The sequence below is a fragment of the Heptranchias perlo genome, chromosome 13 (assembly GCF_035084215.1).
Source record: "Heptranchias perlo isolate sHepPer1 chromosome 13, sHepPer1.hap1, whole genome shotgun sequence".
In the NCBI taxonomy this organism is placed as follows: domain Eukaryota; kingdom Metazoa; phylum Chordata; class Chondrichthyes; order Hexanchiformes; family Hexanchidae; genus Heptranchias; species Heptranchias perlo.
In genome coordinates this window covers 22425894-22443033 of record NC_090337.1, presented here as the reverse complement: position 1 = coordinate 22443033, position 17140 = coordinate 22425894, and the positions used below count along the sequence as shown (strand labels likewise).

Sequence of the window (17140 nt, the reverse complement as noted above, 5' to 3'; positions counted from 1 at the left end):
CATACAGTGCAGGAGGCGCTTCAATGACCTAAGTAGGTCAGCCGAAGTGAGTACACTTACTCATTCCCCTACACTCCGTCTGCCACATCCCCGCCCCGACCCAACATCTCCGTCTGCACTGCCAATACCACTCTCTCACATCACTCCTCACACCCACTCAAAGCTCATCCTCATCTTACCTGCACTTACTCACCTCGCCAGTACTCATCCCACCACTACCGCTCAACCCAATCCTCATACAATCTCATGGCTCTATCTCATACTCACCCTCTCATGCATCTCTTTCACGGTCAGCCTCACCCAACCTGCCACTACCTGTGCCGCAGCCACAGGGCATGCATCACATATGTGCAGTAGGAAGCGTAAGGCAAACGTGTCGTGAGCATGAAGGGGATGCACAAGGGTGTTTGAGGGTTTGTCATGGTTTTTACTTATATTGAATTCCTGATCAACTCACATTACATATTATATTATCACCACTACTGCCACGTCTTTGCGAATCTTGTCTGGTTTGTGCAATAATGCCCTTTCCTGAGGATCACCATGAAGACCCACAACTGATGCCACCCATTGTGTCACTGCAGAGTGGGTGTAGGTGTATTTGCAGGGCTCTTTTGTGCAGACGACTGAGAGACGTCAGCGATGTCCCCGGTGGCACCCTGGAAGGATGCGGAGGAGAAGTTGTTGAGGGCAGTGGTAACTTTGACAGCGACAGGTAAGAAGATGGTGCTCGGGCCAGCCGGGAGCAGCTCGGCATGAAGGAGGTTGCAGATGTCCACGACTACATGTCGAGTGACTCTGAGCCTCCATGTGCACTGCTGCTCAGAGAGGTCCAGGAAGCTGAGCCTCGGTCTGTGGACCCTGTGGCGAGGGTAGTGCCTTCTGCGATGCATCTCCTTCTGCCATTGCCCTCCCTCCTGCTGTGCAGGTGGATGTGTCACAGCACTGCGTTGTGGAGCTCCACGTGTCAGAGGTGGACGTCATGGCTGGCGAGGCTGGTGATGCTGTTTGTCCTCCGAGGAGGTCATGACTGCAGCTACGGCGGCCCCCATCCGGAAGATGTATATTTGAGGGGGTCCGCAAGGTAGGTAAATGTGTCTGGACACCGGGGTAAGTGTGCAAGTTGGTGAATTTTATTGTTGGGATGAGGGTGGTAGAGGCCAAACTTTGTCCAAAGTGACAGAGTGGCCTCCTGCAATGAGTGAAGGTCTCCCCACCCCACCTGTCAAATGGACCTTTGCAGCTGCCACAGGCTGGTGGCTGCAACACGTCCATTTCAAATGGGAGTGTTTCCCCCAGTACGGGAAACAGTCCCAGTTGATCTGAAAATCCCACCCCTCCTAAAATATCAGATCTGTAAACGACCTGAAGTACCTGGTGAATTACTTCAGGTGGCATCCCTCCAGCTTTAATTGCCAGCGGGAATCCCACATGCGGGGATTGCGCGTGCATGTCAGCGCATCGCTGGGGAACCCGGAAGTGGGCGGATTGGAGCCGGGCTCCGGACCTGCCCCAGGAATCCCCGATTTTCGCAGCCCCCCCCCCCCCCGCCACAAACGCACCCGCTCGGGGGTGCAAAAATCGAGCCCAATAGCTCAGTATTATTTACAATAATAAAAGGATATAAATTCAATGGAAAAGGTGCAACATAGATTCATGAGGTTGTTACCAGGAATGAGTCATTATAGTTATGAAGAGAGATTTGAGAAATTATGGCTTTGTTTACAAGAGCATGCGAAGGTTAAGGGATGACCTAGTAGCAGTACTCAAGATTATGAAGGGAATGATAAGGTAAATAGCGATAGATTGTTCCACTGGCCAGGAGACGGTAACAAGAAGGCAGATAATCACAAAAAGAAATTAAAGGGGCGGTTAGAAACAGAATCCTTACCCAGAGGATAGTTAAAATGTGGAATTCTTTGCCACAAACCATTTTTGAAGCTGAATCTATAAAGTCTTTTACAAGAGAATTAAATAGCTGCTTGAAAAAGAATGTTAAAGGTGAAGGGTAATGAGCAGGAGAGTTGGAGTAAACTAGGTGGCTTATGTAGAGAAAAATACCTGTGCAGACTTGATGGGCCAAATAGCCTGATTCTGTGCTATGATGTTCTATAATTCTAAAAAATGCCTTGATAAAATAACATTCACCGGATTCAGTGGAGTGAGAGGAAGTGTCAGGTCCCTGCTCCACAGGTCACCTTATCTTCCACCTATGTTAATGGTCCCAAAATTCTCTTCCAATGCTTTCCTTTAGCACATCGATACCATGAATCAGTTCTGTTCCTTATTGTAAACCATTTTATGCCTAACATCAGAATTGTTTTTGCATTTTTGACAGTCCTGGACTCAATGGGCCCGATATTAGGAGGGTGGCAGGTTCGCGGCAGGGGGTCGACTGGGCGTGTGGGTAACGCGCCCAATGAAATCGGGGTGCTCCTCACGGAATCGCAGGCTAATTGGATCCACTTACCTGTGCTTCCGGGTTTCGCGCTGGAAAGCTGCGCAGCGGGCAGACTGCACATGCGCAGCATAGTCTGTCAGCTGGAGGAGCCCTACTTAAAGGGGCAGTCCTCCACTGACTGATACTGCAGAAAATAGGCAGAATTACAGCATGGAGCAGACTAGGGGGAAGGCAGCTCCCCGGTTTAATAATGCCTCACTCCAGGTATTATTGGATGGGGTGAGGAGGAGGAGGACAGAGATCTTCCCGCCGGCGGGCAGGAGGAAACGGCCTGCCCCTGCCACCAAGAAGGCCTGGCTCAAGGTGGCAGAGGAGGTCACCTGCACCGCCAACATATCGCCCACCTGCATACAGTGCAGGAGGCGCTCCAATGACCTAAGTAGGTCAGCCGAAGTGAGTACACTTATTCATTCCCCTACACTCCGTCTGCCACATCACCGCCCCCAACCCACATCTCCTTCTGCACTGCCAACACTACTCTATCACATCACCCCTCACACCCACTCAAAGCTCATCCTCATCTTACCTGCACTTACTCACCTCGCCAGTACTCATCCTGCCACTACCACTCAACCCAATCCTCATACAACCTATCTCATACTCACCCTCTCATGCATCTCTTTCACGGTCAGCCTCACCCAACCTGCCACTACCTGTGCTGCAGCCACAGGGCATGCATCACATATGTGCAGTAGGAAGCGTAAGGCAAATGTGTCGTGAGCATGAAGGGGATGCACAAGGGTGTTTGAGGGTTTGTCATGGTTTTTTCTTTTATTTAATTTATGATCAACTCACATTACACATTATATTGTCACCACTACTGCCATGTCTTTGTGAATCTTGTCTGGTTTGTGCAATAATGCCCTTTCCTGAGGATTACTATGAAGACCCACAACTGATGCCACCCATTGTGTCACTGCAGAGTGGGTGTAGGTGTATTTGCAGGGCTCTTTTGTTCAGACGACTGAGAGATGTCGGCGATGTCCCCGGTGGCACCCTGAAAGGATGCGGAGGAGAAGTTGTTGAGGGCAGTGATGACTTTGACAGCGACAGGTAAGAAGATGATGCTCGGGACAGCTGGGAGCAGCTCGGCATGAAGGAGGCTGCAGATGTCCACGACTACATGTTGAGTGACTCTGAGCCTCCATGTGCACTGCTGCTCAGAGAGGTCCAGGAAGCTGAGCCTCGGTCTGTAGACCCTGTGGCGAGGGTAGTGCCTTCTGCGACGCATCTCTCTCTGCCGTTACCCTCTCTCCTGCTGTGCAGGTGGATGTGTCACAGCACTATGTTGTGGGGCTCCACGTGTCAGAGGTGGACGGCGAGGCTGGTGATGCTGTTCATCCTCCGAGGAGGTCATGACTGCAGCTACGGCGGTCCCCATCCAGAAGATGTACATTTGAGGGGGTCCGCAAGGTAGGTACATGTGTCTGGACACCGGGGTAAGTGAGCAAGTTGGTGAATTTTATTATTAGGAGGAGGGTGGTGGAGGCCAAACTTTGTCCACAGTGACAGAGTGGCCTCCTGCAATGAGTGAGGGTCTCCCCCCCCACCTGTCAAATGGACCTTTGCAGCTGCCACAGGCTGATGGCTGCAATACCTCCATTTGAACTGGGAGTGTTTCCCCCAGTACGGGAAACAGTCTCAGTTCATTGCAAAATCCCACCCCTCCTAAAATGTTATGTAAATCAGGCCTGTGAACGACCTGAAATACCTTAATGAGTACGTTAAGTGGCACCCCCCCCCCCCCCCCCCGGCTTTAATTGCCGGCGGGAGTCCCATATGCGGGAGCTGCGCGCACATGTCAGCGTGTCACTGGGGAACCCGGAAGTGGGCGGGTTGGAGCCGTGCTCCAGACCCGCCCTGGGAATTCCAGGTTTTCGCAGCCCCCCCGCCGCGAACGCACCCACTTGGGGGTGCGAAAATCGAATTTTCAGAATTATCTGACAAGATTTTTTGATCCGACACACCCCACGGGGAGCAGCGTTCACAGGAAGTGCATCTTGGGAAATTGCGGCTGCACAACGTGTGATTTTTCATCCATTTTTATGTCTTATTCCATCTGAAATCCCATTTTCAAAGAATTGTGTATTTGTACCTGAGCCCCTACATCTCTTTGTTCCTCTGCTCTGTGGAGAATGTTACCTTTCATTTCCATTCCTTGTTCTTTTTCTCAAATGCACTATTTCATATTCATTTATAATATATCTGCCCACTCTCCTAACCTGTCTCTAACCTCCAGCAGTCTCCAGCATTCTTCTCGTTTATGTCAACTCGTTTACGCCTGGCAGTTAGGATGGTAAATCGGAATATATCAAACTGACTGCTGAGTGAATGTATTAATTCTGCACTGATGAAATTTTTAGTGTCATCATGATGGATGATATGGTAGAAAATGCTCGTTGGATTTTTTTTTTCCTCCAAGAATCCAAAATATGCCCAAAAGGCTTTTCCATCTGGCAATAGGAGAATAGCTTTCAAGTTATTTGAAGCCTATGACCATATTCTGAGATGTGATAAAACGCTGTGGATTTTTCATGGTCAAAGCAATATGTGAGATGTAGTGTGTGTTTAATATATGAACGAGGTATTCATCAAAGATTGCATCTCAAATGCAAGATACAAATTTTTAAAATTCCTGTGCAGCTTGGCAGGTTTGGCCTAAGGGTGCACAAACATTCTCCTGGAGTACTCAGGCTGATTATAACAGACAGCTTTGCACCAGGGGTCTCGCAACAGCCAACAGAAGGAACAACTATCCCCCGAGGGACAGGCGAAAAGTGTTTGGTCAGGCACAGCAAGTTACACCACATAACTGATTAAGGATTACTGCATCGTGGCTGTGGGCCGCACACCTCATAGAAATGCAGGATCGTTCAGAGAAACGAGTCTTAAATGTGAGGTGCAAATTTAAAATCTGTTCTTTCTAAACATTGGGGAGAAATAATGCAGTTCATGAATGACTCAAATACTTGGCCCTCACCTTCATTGCAAACCTTCAAATAGTGGAGTATTACAATATGTTGACCTGGGATAGCAAAGCGCAAATAATAAAATGGCAATTCAAGAATAAAAAACTCAAGCTAAACAACATACACAAAATTATAAATAAAATAATAAACAGGTACAATGAAATTGACAACACATCCCTAAAAATTATTTTATATTTTCTAACAAACCCAGTCACTTATAAAAATCACACAACATTGTTATCAGAGTACAAGTAAAGTAATTACAAGATTCCACTATCAGTAATTATCCCGTGTCCTTGTACTAATTTATAATATGTTTTAGTGTTTCTGCAGTGAGTTTGTTCCTATTTTGTAGCTAATGTTTCAGTTGATGGACTAGATATAGAATCATAGAATGGTTATGGCACAGAAGGAGGCCAATCGGCCCATCGAGCCTGCACCGGCTCTCTGCAAGAGCAATATAGCCAGTCCCGCTGGCCTGCAAATTTTTCTCCTTCAGATACCTATCTAATTCCTTTTTGAAATGAATTAGCCTAACTCAATGTGCAGCAGTGACCATGGGCTCGATTTTAAAAGGGTGGCGGGATGGCAGCCAGTGTGGGGCGGGGGGGGTGTCAATGGGTGCACAGCAAACCTGACTAATAAAAACTTATCATTCCCCACGCGATCGCGACTTAATTGGTGGTCATTAATCTTGTTTCCGGGTTTGCCGTCCGAAAGCTGCGCAGTGGGCGGACTGCGCACCCGCGAGACAGGCTGTCAGCTGGAGCGTCTGGATTTAAAGGGACATTGCTCCAATGGATTTTGCTGGAGCAAAGACCAAGAAAACCCAATGGAGCAGCACAGGGGCAAGACCGATCCAAGATTCAGCGATGCCTCACTTGAGGTGCTACTGGCCAGGGTGAGGAGGAGGAGGGAACTATTTTACCCGGCCGACAGGAGGAAGCGCCCTGCGTCTGCCACCAAGAAAGCCTGGCTCGAGGTGGCAGAGGAGGTCACCAGCAGCAGCAACATCTCCCACACTTGGGTCCAGTGCAGGAAGCATTTCAATGACCTAACTAGGTCAGCAATTCTTTTGTATCATTGGTACACTTGCTGATCTTATGAGAACTGTTCACATATGAGTGAATCCCTGGCCTCACGAGCAGCCAGGTGAGCCGCTGCTCTGCCCATGGGTTTGTCCTCCTCCTCCTCCTCCTCCTGCTCCTCCTCTATGTGGATGGCAGATGTGGATGATGGATGAGGCATCCTCAACCGGTACCCCTCTCTGCTGCACCATGATGTGCAGCACACAACACACTACTATAATGCGCCCCATTCTCACTGGTGCATATTGAAGCGCTCCCCCAGAATGATAGAGGCACCAAAATCACATCAGCAGTCCTAGCGCATGTTCAATTATAGATCTAGTGACGATGTGGCTGTCGTTGTATCGACACTGTTGCTCCCTGGTGGGTTTTGCTCAGAGGTGTCATCAGCTACGAGTGCAGGGGGTGTCCCTTGTCCCCATGGAGCCGGCCCTTAAGGGTGTTCGGTGCGTGGAAGAGCCCCGGGATGTTGGATTCCCTCAGAATGAATGAATCACGGCAGCTGCCAGGGAATCTGGCGCACACGTGAAGAAATCTTTTGCGGTGGTCACAAACGAGCTGAGCGTTGATGGAGTGACTGTTGGTTTACAGTCCTGGCTCGTGTGGAGGTGCTCGAATTGCTATATGGGTGCAATCTATTCCACCCTATACACGTGGGAAGCCAGCCACAGAGTGGATTCCCACTGCCCTCTCCATCTGGCTGAGGTCGTCCATGGGGAATTTGATGTATTGCGAGGTCCTGCGAAACAAGCCATCAGTGACCTGCCTTATGCACTTGTGTGCAGACGACTGAGAGACTCCGGCGATGTCACCCTGGAATGATCCGGAGGTGAAGAAGTTGAGGGCAGTGGTCACTTTAACTATGATGGGTAATGAGATGCCGCCAGGCCCAGCCGGTAGCAACTTGGCATGAAGGAGGCTGCAGATGTCTGCGACCACCTGGCGACTCACTCTCAGCCTCCGTATGCACTGCTCCTCAGAGAGGTCCAGGAAGCTGAGCCTCGGTCTGTAGAACCTTTGACGATGGTAGTGCCTCCTGCGACATCACTCCCTCTGTTGTTCCCCTCTCAGCTCTTGTGCAGGTGCCTGTGGTGCAGCACTGTGTTGCGGAGCTGCAAGTGGCAGAAGTGCACGCCGTGCCTGGTGAGGATGGTGATGTTGCTCGTCACGCCCCCCCATCCTGATGGTGTCAGTTTGAGGTGGTCCGAAAAGTTGGTAAATATGTGTAAACAGAACAATTCTGAGTGGAAACCAAGGGGGAAAAATTGGATAGGGCCTATTATTGGGCGGGGATAGCGCGGTCCACTATTACCCCGCGCTCAATGGCCCCTGCGCAGGCAGGACGAGACTTTCGTCAGGCCTGAGGACTTACCTTCAAGCAGTGTTCCGAATCAGTGTTGACATAAGGATTCAATACAATTTGCACTTTCAACCAGCAGGGGGAGCCTCAATCTCTTAAAGGCAGGCTATCTCTTAAAAATATCTTAAAGGTAGCAGGTACTTGTTATTTGCTGAAAATAACAATCTGCTGTCTGCACAGAGTCTGAACAGAGATCAGACATCACATCAGCAAAACACAAATGCAGCTCCCGTCCTTATGTTTACAAACTGATGAGATATGTTAAAACATTGAATAAAGGTTGCGCACTACTAAATCCCACATCCTCCAATCTGCATGCCAAACCTCACCAATCTGCCGATCTGAGTTTGCACCAGGCCTGCGAGAGTGTGTGCACCAAGGTTCTCTGCTGATGCACTAAAGGCCTTGGTGCAAGAGGTGGACAGAAGGAGGGACATCCTATATCCGCGGGGGCGGGGTGGGGGGGTGCACGAGGCCTATGGCCAAAAGACAGTGAGAGGCAGCGGGGGACAAAGTCAATGGCAGGCACACAGCATCATGAACATGGATGCAATGCAGGGAGAAGTTCAATGCTTTGACATGAGTGGTCAAGGTGAGTGAGGTCAACTGTCAAGTGGCGTCTCCTACCAACTGCACCAAACATCACACCCTCCATTACCCACATACCAACAAACTCTTTCAATCAGTACTCAACTCATCCAATCAGATGCTTCCTCTCACCCTTACACATTACCACTGTTGCAAGCCGCACACCCACAACTAACAGGCCACACACACTGGCAGCTATTCAACAATGCCAGACACATGTCCCGCTTTCTTGCAGGAGAAGGTGGCACATATCAGGACGCAGCAAGTGGCAGTGGCATTTAGCCCCTCGAGTCTGTTTTTCCATTCAATGAGATGATGATGGACCTGCGACCTAACTCCATATACCCGCCTCAGGCCATATCCCTCAATACCCTTGGTTCACAGAAATCTATCAATCTCAGATTTAGAATTCACAAGTGATCTAGCATCAGCTACCGTTTGCAGAAGAGTGTTCCAAACTTCTCCCATCCTTTGCGTGTAGAAGCATTTCCTAACTTCACTCCTGCACGTCCTGGTTCTAAATATTAGGCTATGTCCTCTAGTCCTAGTATTCAAGTATAGGAGACCTCCAGAAACAGGTACAAATGTCTCAGCAGCCAGAAATAATAATCCAGCTATTAACCTGTAAATCCTGTTTGGTACCTTTAAATACTGCTGGTGGAGGTCTTCCAGACACTCTAAGACATGTTCAGATGGTTGGGGTTAAGACTATGCGTTAAGTTGAGCGTTAAGTGCCAAAATGGTGTCTATCACTTTAAATCAGCATTGCACACTGATTGTATCCATTTTCTCCTTACTTTACATACTTCCGGCATTCGATATTTGCGCATGCGCTAACTCCTACACCAAGATAGCGTCCAGCGCACGTCACACCATCTTGGATGTTGGAGAGGCCATGTAGCGCCGAAACAACGGGCTCATCTGATGTAACTTCGGTGGAAGAATCAGGAAAACCCTAGAAAGTCGGCATAAATAGTGTTTACATTGTTTCTCCAGGGTTTTTGCAGCTCTTCTGCTGAAGTTGTAGAGGACAAGGGTTGGAGAACCCCTGTGGAAATTCACCCCCTTGGTCTTTCAAATTGCTCTGATGGTGAACCTCTCTCTTTAAGGGAGGCTTAAGGTCCTCTCTTGAGTGGAGGATAAATGCAGAGACCGCTGTGATACTGGGCCATAGAATATAGAAAATCAAAGTTTATTCCATGGCCTACAGAGATGCTCAGTAGTAGCACTTTCACCTCTGAGTCAGAAGGTTGTGGGTTCAAGTCCCACTCCAGAGACATGAGCACAAAATCTCAGCTGACACTTTAGTGCAGTACTGAGGGAGTGCTGCACTGTCAGTGGTGCTGTCCTTCAGATGAGATGTTAAACCGAGGCCCTATCTGCCCTCTCAGGACGTATAAGATCCCATGGCATTATTTTGAAGAAGAGCAGGTCTCCCCGGTATCCTGACCAATATTTATCCCTTAACCAACACCTAAAAACAGATGATCTTATCATTATCACATTGCTGTTTGTGCGACCTTGCTGTGCACAATTTGGCTGCCACGTTTCCTACATTATGACAGTGACTACACTTCGTAAGTATTTCATTTGCTGTAAAGTGCTTTGGGACGTCCTAAGGTCGTGAAAGGCGCTATGTAAATGCAAGTATTTTTTTAATGTCAACATTGGAAAGGGGGAGGAGGGTAATGTGTCGTGCTTAGCAATTCCTGGTGCTTGGTTTCAAAATGGCAATGGCATAAGCTTAGGAAAAGGTTCTTTATCTACCTTATTTCAGGATGCTGTGTGGAGCAAATATCATAAGAGGGAGTCTGTCATGGAATGACAATGCAATGTAGCATGAACATACTGCTTTTGTTGCTGAGCTTCCTGTGGCAGCTGCACTGCTCTGTTCCCTATAGTAGGAACTTTGACGGTGATATTGTCCCTTTAAAACGGCTGCTGTGATGACAGGCTCCATTTGGAGGGGGTCCTAATGGTGAGACTGTTTCTTCAATTTTAATTATTTTTTTAAAAAATTTGCTTGCTGGTGTTTTGCCTCATTTAGTTGTGAAATCCGTTTCATGGTAGAAGGGTTAATCATGAGGAATGCGATGCCCTATTTAACATATACAAGGACATAAGACGAACGTCAGCTGAGCACCAGTGCCCCTGCAGTCTGCTGTAGAAGGTTGTGGGGTTTCAGTCCCATGCCTGAGTGCAGCGTGTTCTCTGTGTGGGATGCTCAAGCACTGTCACATGCAATCATTGCTCTTGCTGTTGCTTAAAGAGAGTGTCACTGCTGCCGGCTGTGGAGAGCTAAGTATAAACTAGTGTTGTTTAGAGCTTCGGCTAGGGAATTTTTCCTTTGCCAATGTGACCCTGAATTCAATTGAGGTGGGAAGCATAATCATCATTAAGGACTTTTCCTATGTTTTACTGCTTTTGTTTCTCTGGTGAGAGACTACAGTTGGAGTCAGTGTATTTTCGATAATTCAGTGAGTGATGGATCGCAGTAGCCTGCTCTCTGTACCAGGGTACGTAGCTGTTTCTTCTTGTTGAGCTTTCCTTTTAAATTCTTTTGTCAACTGGTATTCGACTGATGTAAATAGTTTTGTTTCCTTTTATACTGAACTAAAGTAAATACGTGACTGCCTATTGATGCTTTGTTACTAACTCATGTTGAACAAAATCCTGAATCCTCATCAGTAACAGTGCTAGCGATACACATTTCATTTGACTTCTAGCTGCTGTCATCAATCAAACCATGCAGTTAAGCAGCATTCTATGGTCTACACCAACTAAATAATATATCGAACAATTGATACACAAAGTGAATCACCAGAGAGTAACTGTAATTCCAATGTGGCAGTCATATGCTACCATAATCAGTGAGAACATAATCTGAGCAATTTATAAGTGTCACCTGAACCCCAATATAGAATTACTGCTTTTAATGCACTCTAGTGTCTTTTGTATTGTTTGTGTTGTGGCTGGGATATTTACTGAAGTTAGGTTCTTATGGAGAGGTAGATGTGCTGTTGCTGCTGCTTATCATAGAATTATAGAAAGTTACGGCACAGAAGGAGGCCATTTGGCCCATCGTGTCTGTGCCAGCTGAAAAAGAGCTATCCAGCTTGATCCCACTTTCTAGCACTTGGTCCGTAGCCCTGTAGGTTACAGCACTTCAAGTGCACATCCAAGTACTTTTTAAATGAGTTGAGGGTTTCTGCCTCCACCACCCTTTCAGGCAGTGAGTTCCAGACCCCCACCACCCTCTGGGCAAAAAAATTTCTCCTCAGCTCCCCTCTAATCCTTCTACCAATTACTTTAAATCTATGCCCCCTGGTCATTGACCCCTCTGCTAAGGGAAATAGGTCCTCCCTATCCATCCTATCTAGTCCTGTCATAATTTTATGTACCTGAATTAAATCTCCCCTCAGCCTTCTTAGTTCCAAAGAAAACAACCCCAGCCTATCCAATCTTTTCTCATAGCTAAAATTCTCCAGCCCTGGCAACATCCTCGTAAATCTCCTCTGTACCCTCTCTAGTGCAGTCACATCTTCCCCGTAATGTGGTGACCAGAACTGCAGGCAGTACTCAAGCTGTAGCCGAACCAATGTTTTATACAGTTCTAGCATAACCTCCCTGCTCTTATATCCTATGCCTCGGCTAATAAAGGAAAGTATCCTGTATGCCTTTTTAACCACCTTGTCTACCTGTCCTGCTACCTCCTGGGATCTGTGAACATGCACTCCAAGGTACCTTTGTTCCTCTACACCTCTCAGTATCCTCCTATTTATTGTGTAATCCCTTACCTTTTTGCCCTCCCCAAATGCATTGACTCACACTTCTCTGGATTGAATTCCATTTGCCACTTTTCTGCCCACCTGACCAGTCCATTGATATCTTCCTGCAGTCTACAGCTTTCCTGCACACTATCCACACACGGCCAATTTTTGTATCATCTGCAAACTTCCTGATCAAGCCCCCCAACATTTAAGTCTAAATTATTAATATATACCACAAAAAGCAAGGGACCTAGTACTGAGCCTTGCGGAACCCCATTGGAAACAGCCTTCGAGTTGCAAAAACACCCGTCAACTATTACCCTTTGCTTCCTGCCACTGAGCCAATTTTGGATCCAACTAGGCACTTTCCCTTGAATTCCATGGGCTTTTACTTTTTTGACCAGTCTGCCATGTGGACATTGTCAAAAGCCTTGCTAAAATCCATGTGCACTACATCAAACGTGTTACCCTCATCGACCCTCCTTGTTACCTCCTCAAAAAATTCAATCAAGTTAGTCAGACATGACCTTACCTTAACAAATCCATGCTGACTGTCCTTGATTAACCCATGCCTTTCTAGGCTGACTGACCTATGATTACTCGGTCTATCTTTTTCTCCCTTTTTAAACAACAGTACAATGTTAGCAGTCCTCCACTCCTTCGGCACCACGTCTGTGGCCAGGGAGGATTGGAAAATGATGGTCAGAGCCTCTGCTATTTCCTCCCTCGATTCTCTTAACTGCCTGGGATACATTTAATCTGGGCCTGGTGATTTATCTACTTTCAAAGATGCTAAACCCTTTAATACTTCCTCTCTCACTATGTTTATCCCATCCAATATTTCGCAGTCCTTCTCCTTAACTACAATCTCTGCATCGTTCCCCTCTTTTGTGAAGACAGACATAAAGTATTCATTAAGAACCGTACACACATCTACCACCTCTACACATAGGTTACCTTTTTATAAAACATTTTTGGGTTTTCCTTAATTTTACTTGCCAGTATATTTTCATGCCCTCTCTTTGCTTTCCTAATTTCCTTTTTAATGTTACCCCTGCACTTTCTATACTCCTCTAGGCTTTCTGCAGTATTGAGCTCTCGGTGTCTGATATAAGCTTCCCTTTTTTGTCTTGTCCTTGTCATCCAGGGGGCTCTAGATTTGGCAGTCCCGCCCTTTTTCTTTGTGGGAACATGTTTACTCTGAAACCCTTGAATCTCCCCCTTGAATGCCTCCCACTGCTCTGACACTGATTTATCTTCAAGTAGCTGTTTCCAGTCCACTTTTGCTAAATCACTTCTCAGCTTAGTAAAATTGGCCTTTCCCCAATTTAGAACTTTTACTCCTAAATTTGTCCTTTTCCATAACTATGCTAAATCTGACTGAATTATGATCACCACCACCAAAATGCTCTCCCACTGATTATCCTTCCACCTGCCCAGCTTCATTCCCAGCTTCATTCCTGAATGAGCTGCTTGTAATGACCATCACTGATTGAGAGCAATGTGCCAGCTTGATGCCACTGTGTCTTTGGTTGGAACTGGAGACAAGTTTTTGAAACAGAGGTAGTTTTCAGAGTGAGCAACTGGAAGAAAACTTGAGGTCCTCATTGTTTCTGAAATTCTCAGTGGTCTACTGTTTAGAGTTGATTCTTCTCATTTGCTAACTTTGCCAATAGTGTATTGTATGAAAGTAACCAGGTTATGGGGTACAATAGGTGTTGTAGTATCACAAGGCTAAAATTGGGATTGATAATATATAAAAGGTGCAAATTTCCTCTGTTGACTTCTATACAAGCATCAAAAACATATTCACAATTTTCTTTTAAAAATTGTGAGCAGAAGGAACCATCCCCCATTATAATACAGATTGATATCTTAATTGTATTCACTCGATTACGTTTGTTGGGTGTGTTGGGAGGAATTTTACAGTTCTATCTTAGAAAATTTACTTGTAGTCATTTATCTCCCTCAGGAGATAAAATAAGTTAGAGAGTCTCCAAGGCACTGCACTATCCACCTGGTCTGTTGGAAGGAACATATTTGAAGGATCAAAATTGGTCTTATCTCATTCTGTACTTTTTTATGGCCTTATAGCAGCCATATTATTTGAAGAATATATACTTAAGAGTGTAAAAATTATATGCAGAATAAATCACAGTAATTATATGCAGAGTAAACCGCCTGAATAAAGTGCTCAGTGTTTATTATAGGTTTACTGTGCAATATAAACTAGAAAAATAACACTCGTTATATAAAATATAGAATACTGCTTAGGGACTAACACACAGCACAGAGTCACACACAGTATAGTATAATTCAGTAAGCTTACTTAAAATATCATCCTGTGAATCAAGTGATGTTATTCTGCTCAAACAACATTACCAATAGCGGTTATAGACTCTTTTATGAACACTGTCCCCATGTGACATTCAATTCCCTCAGTGCACTCATTAAGAAATGTTAAGAAAAAGGTTTGACATTTTTGATGTTGACAAGGTATTGTAAAATCTGCTGCAAATCTCATCTCCAGGGATGTTCTTACACATTCTCTAAAGGTAGAAGAATTATTTCTAAACTAGCTAGCATCCAGAATATTGTGATTTAAGCACCATTGTGGTTCATGCATCTGATCTAATGGGCATTTCTTATAGGAAGTAACCAATATTGCAAAACTTTTAATTCAGTATGTGGGTTTTGCTGATGTTCATAAACCTTGACCCCAAATTTAGCATTTTTTTAGTGTGAAATCAGGGCAAATACTTTTCCTGGATAGCAATTTGGGGTGGAAGCCATTTCCATTAGTTTTCAATCCCAAAATCAAGAATGGCAAATTTCCTAGCAAGTTTTAGCATCTTCCTGTGATCTACCTGCTGCTTCCCCAGCCAACTAATTATAATATATGTAAAATAAAAACAGAACATGCTGGAAATACACAAGTCGGGCAGCATCTGTGGAGAAAGAAACAGAGTTAACGTTACAGATTGATGACCTTTTGTCAGAACTGGAAGAAGTTAAAGGTTTAACAGTTTTTAAACAAGTACAGAGCCAGGCAAAGGGGTGGGGGGGAGGAAAGAACAAAAGGGAAGGTCTGTGAAAGGGTCAAGGGCAAGAATGATTAAATGACAAAAGGGATGATGGTGCAAGGCAAAAGGAGGGTGGTAATGGGACAAGTAAGGAAATAAAAGATGGGTTTAGAGGAGCTGTAAATGGCAACAGCAGAACCATTACCAGCACCTGCTGTCCAAAAAATGGGAGCAGTGGTTTTGATCTGAAGTTATTGAAATCATTGTTGAGTCCAGAAGATTGTAAAGTGCCTAATCGAAAGATGAGGTGTTGTTCTTTGAGCTTCTGTTGAGCTTCATTGGAACAGTGTAGGAGGCCGAGGATAGATAGGTCAAAGTGGGAATGAGATGAAGAATTAAAATGGCAATCGACCGGAAGGTCATGGTCATGCCTGCGGACTGAGTGGAGGTGTTCAGCAAAACGATCACCCAATCTGCGTTTGGTCTCCCCACTGTAGAGGAGACCACATCGTAAGCAGCAAATACAGTATACTAAATTGAAAGAAATATAAGTAAATCGCTGTTTCACCTGCAAGGAGTGTTTGGGGCCCTGGACATTGGGAAAGGAGGAGGTGAAAGGGCAGGTATTGCACCTCCTGCGCTCGCACGGGAAGGTGCCGTGGGAAGGAGAGCGGGTGTCGGGGGTGATGGAAAAGTGGACCAGGGTGTCACGGAGGAAACGGTCTCTTCGGAATGCTGAAAGGAGAGGGGAAGATGTATTTGGTGGTGGAAATGGCGGAGGATGATATTGAATGTGGAGGCTGCAGGGGTGGAAGGTGAGGACAACCTATCATTGTTCTGGGAGGGAGGGGAAGGGGTGAGGGCAGAAGTGCGGGAAATGGGATGGACACGGTCGAGGGTCATGTCAACTACAGTGGAGGGGAATCCTCAGTTGAGGAGAAAGGAAGACATGTTCGAAGCATTGGTGTGGAAGGTGGCATTGTCAGAACAGATGTGACAGAGACGGAGAAACTGGGAGAATGGAAGAGTCCTTGTGGAAAGTAGGGTGAGAGGAAGTGTAATCAAGGTAACTGGGAGTCAGTGGGCTTATAGTAGATATTGGTTGATAGCCTATCCCCAGAAATGGAGATAGAGAAGTCAAGGAAGAGAAGGGAAGAGTCGGAGATGGACCATGTGAAGACGAGGGAAGGGTGGAACTTGGAAGCAAAGTTGATGAAATTTTCCAATTTGGGACGAGAGCAGGAAACAGCATATGTAAATGTGGGCCGGCGGTGCTGCACCCCCCGAAGTTCCTGGTTTTAAGCTCTCAATTCAATAGGAGTAAGTTAGACTGAGAAATATTAGGCGCAGCTGTTGCCAGGATCAGCTGAGAAAGGGGGTAGTGAGGAATTGTTGAATCTGGCGATTGCTGACTAACAATTACTGCAGCTGGGAACAATTTTTGGAGCAATTTTTTTTATTTTTTTGGCATTCTGCCTACACAGCCTTGGACTTACTTCTGAGTGGCTATGGAAGGGTGAGACCATCGAGAGATTTTGACCCTCCCACCACAATGAGGGCTTCTCAGGAGTAGGTATTGCATTCTCTCTGACATACCTTTTTGTATGCCATTATCACGGAGGAGGAGGAGTAGCAGAGGATGGAGGAGAGGAGAGTCAGGCGGCATTTAAGGAGGATGCACCCCACCAGACATTGTCCCCTTCCAAAGAATGTACAGGCAACACAGGTATTATAAGAATCTTAGAGAGAAGATGTGCATTGGAAGAGTACACTTCACCAATTGGAGAGCTCTGCCACCTACTGAATGAGGACCTGCAGCCACGGTCATCTGCCCGCACTGCTCTGCCTGTGGTTATAAAAGTGATGGCCGCACTTAACTTT

At 46.2% G+C, this 17140-nt stretch overlaps 1 protein-coding gene across 4 annotated transcripts in view; it reads left to right on the top strand.

Annotated features, from left to right (window-relative positions):
• The window catches only part of sphkap (SPHK1 interactor, AKAP domain containing), a 228576-nt gene that overhangs the window by 91289 nt on the left and 120147 nt on the right, over positions 1 to 17140 (top strand). The window contains exon 1 of one of the 4 annotated variants that reach the window (XM_067995138.1): positions 10665 to 10982. The exons of the other annotated variants lie outside the window; for them this stretch is intronic. Coding sequence (XP_067851239.1) covers positions 10951 to 10982 — 32 coding nt within the window. The 5' untranslated portion in view covers positions 10665 to 10950. Of the gene's footprint in view, positions 1 to 10664; positions 10983 to 17140 lie in introns of those variants that run through there. 4 annotated transcript variants of the gene reach the window in all.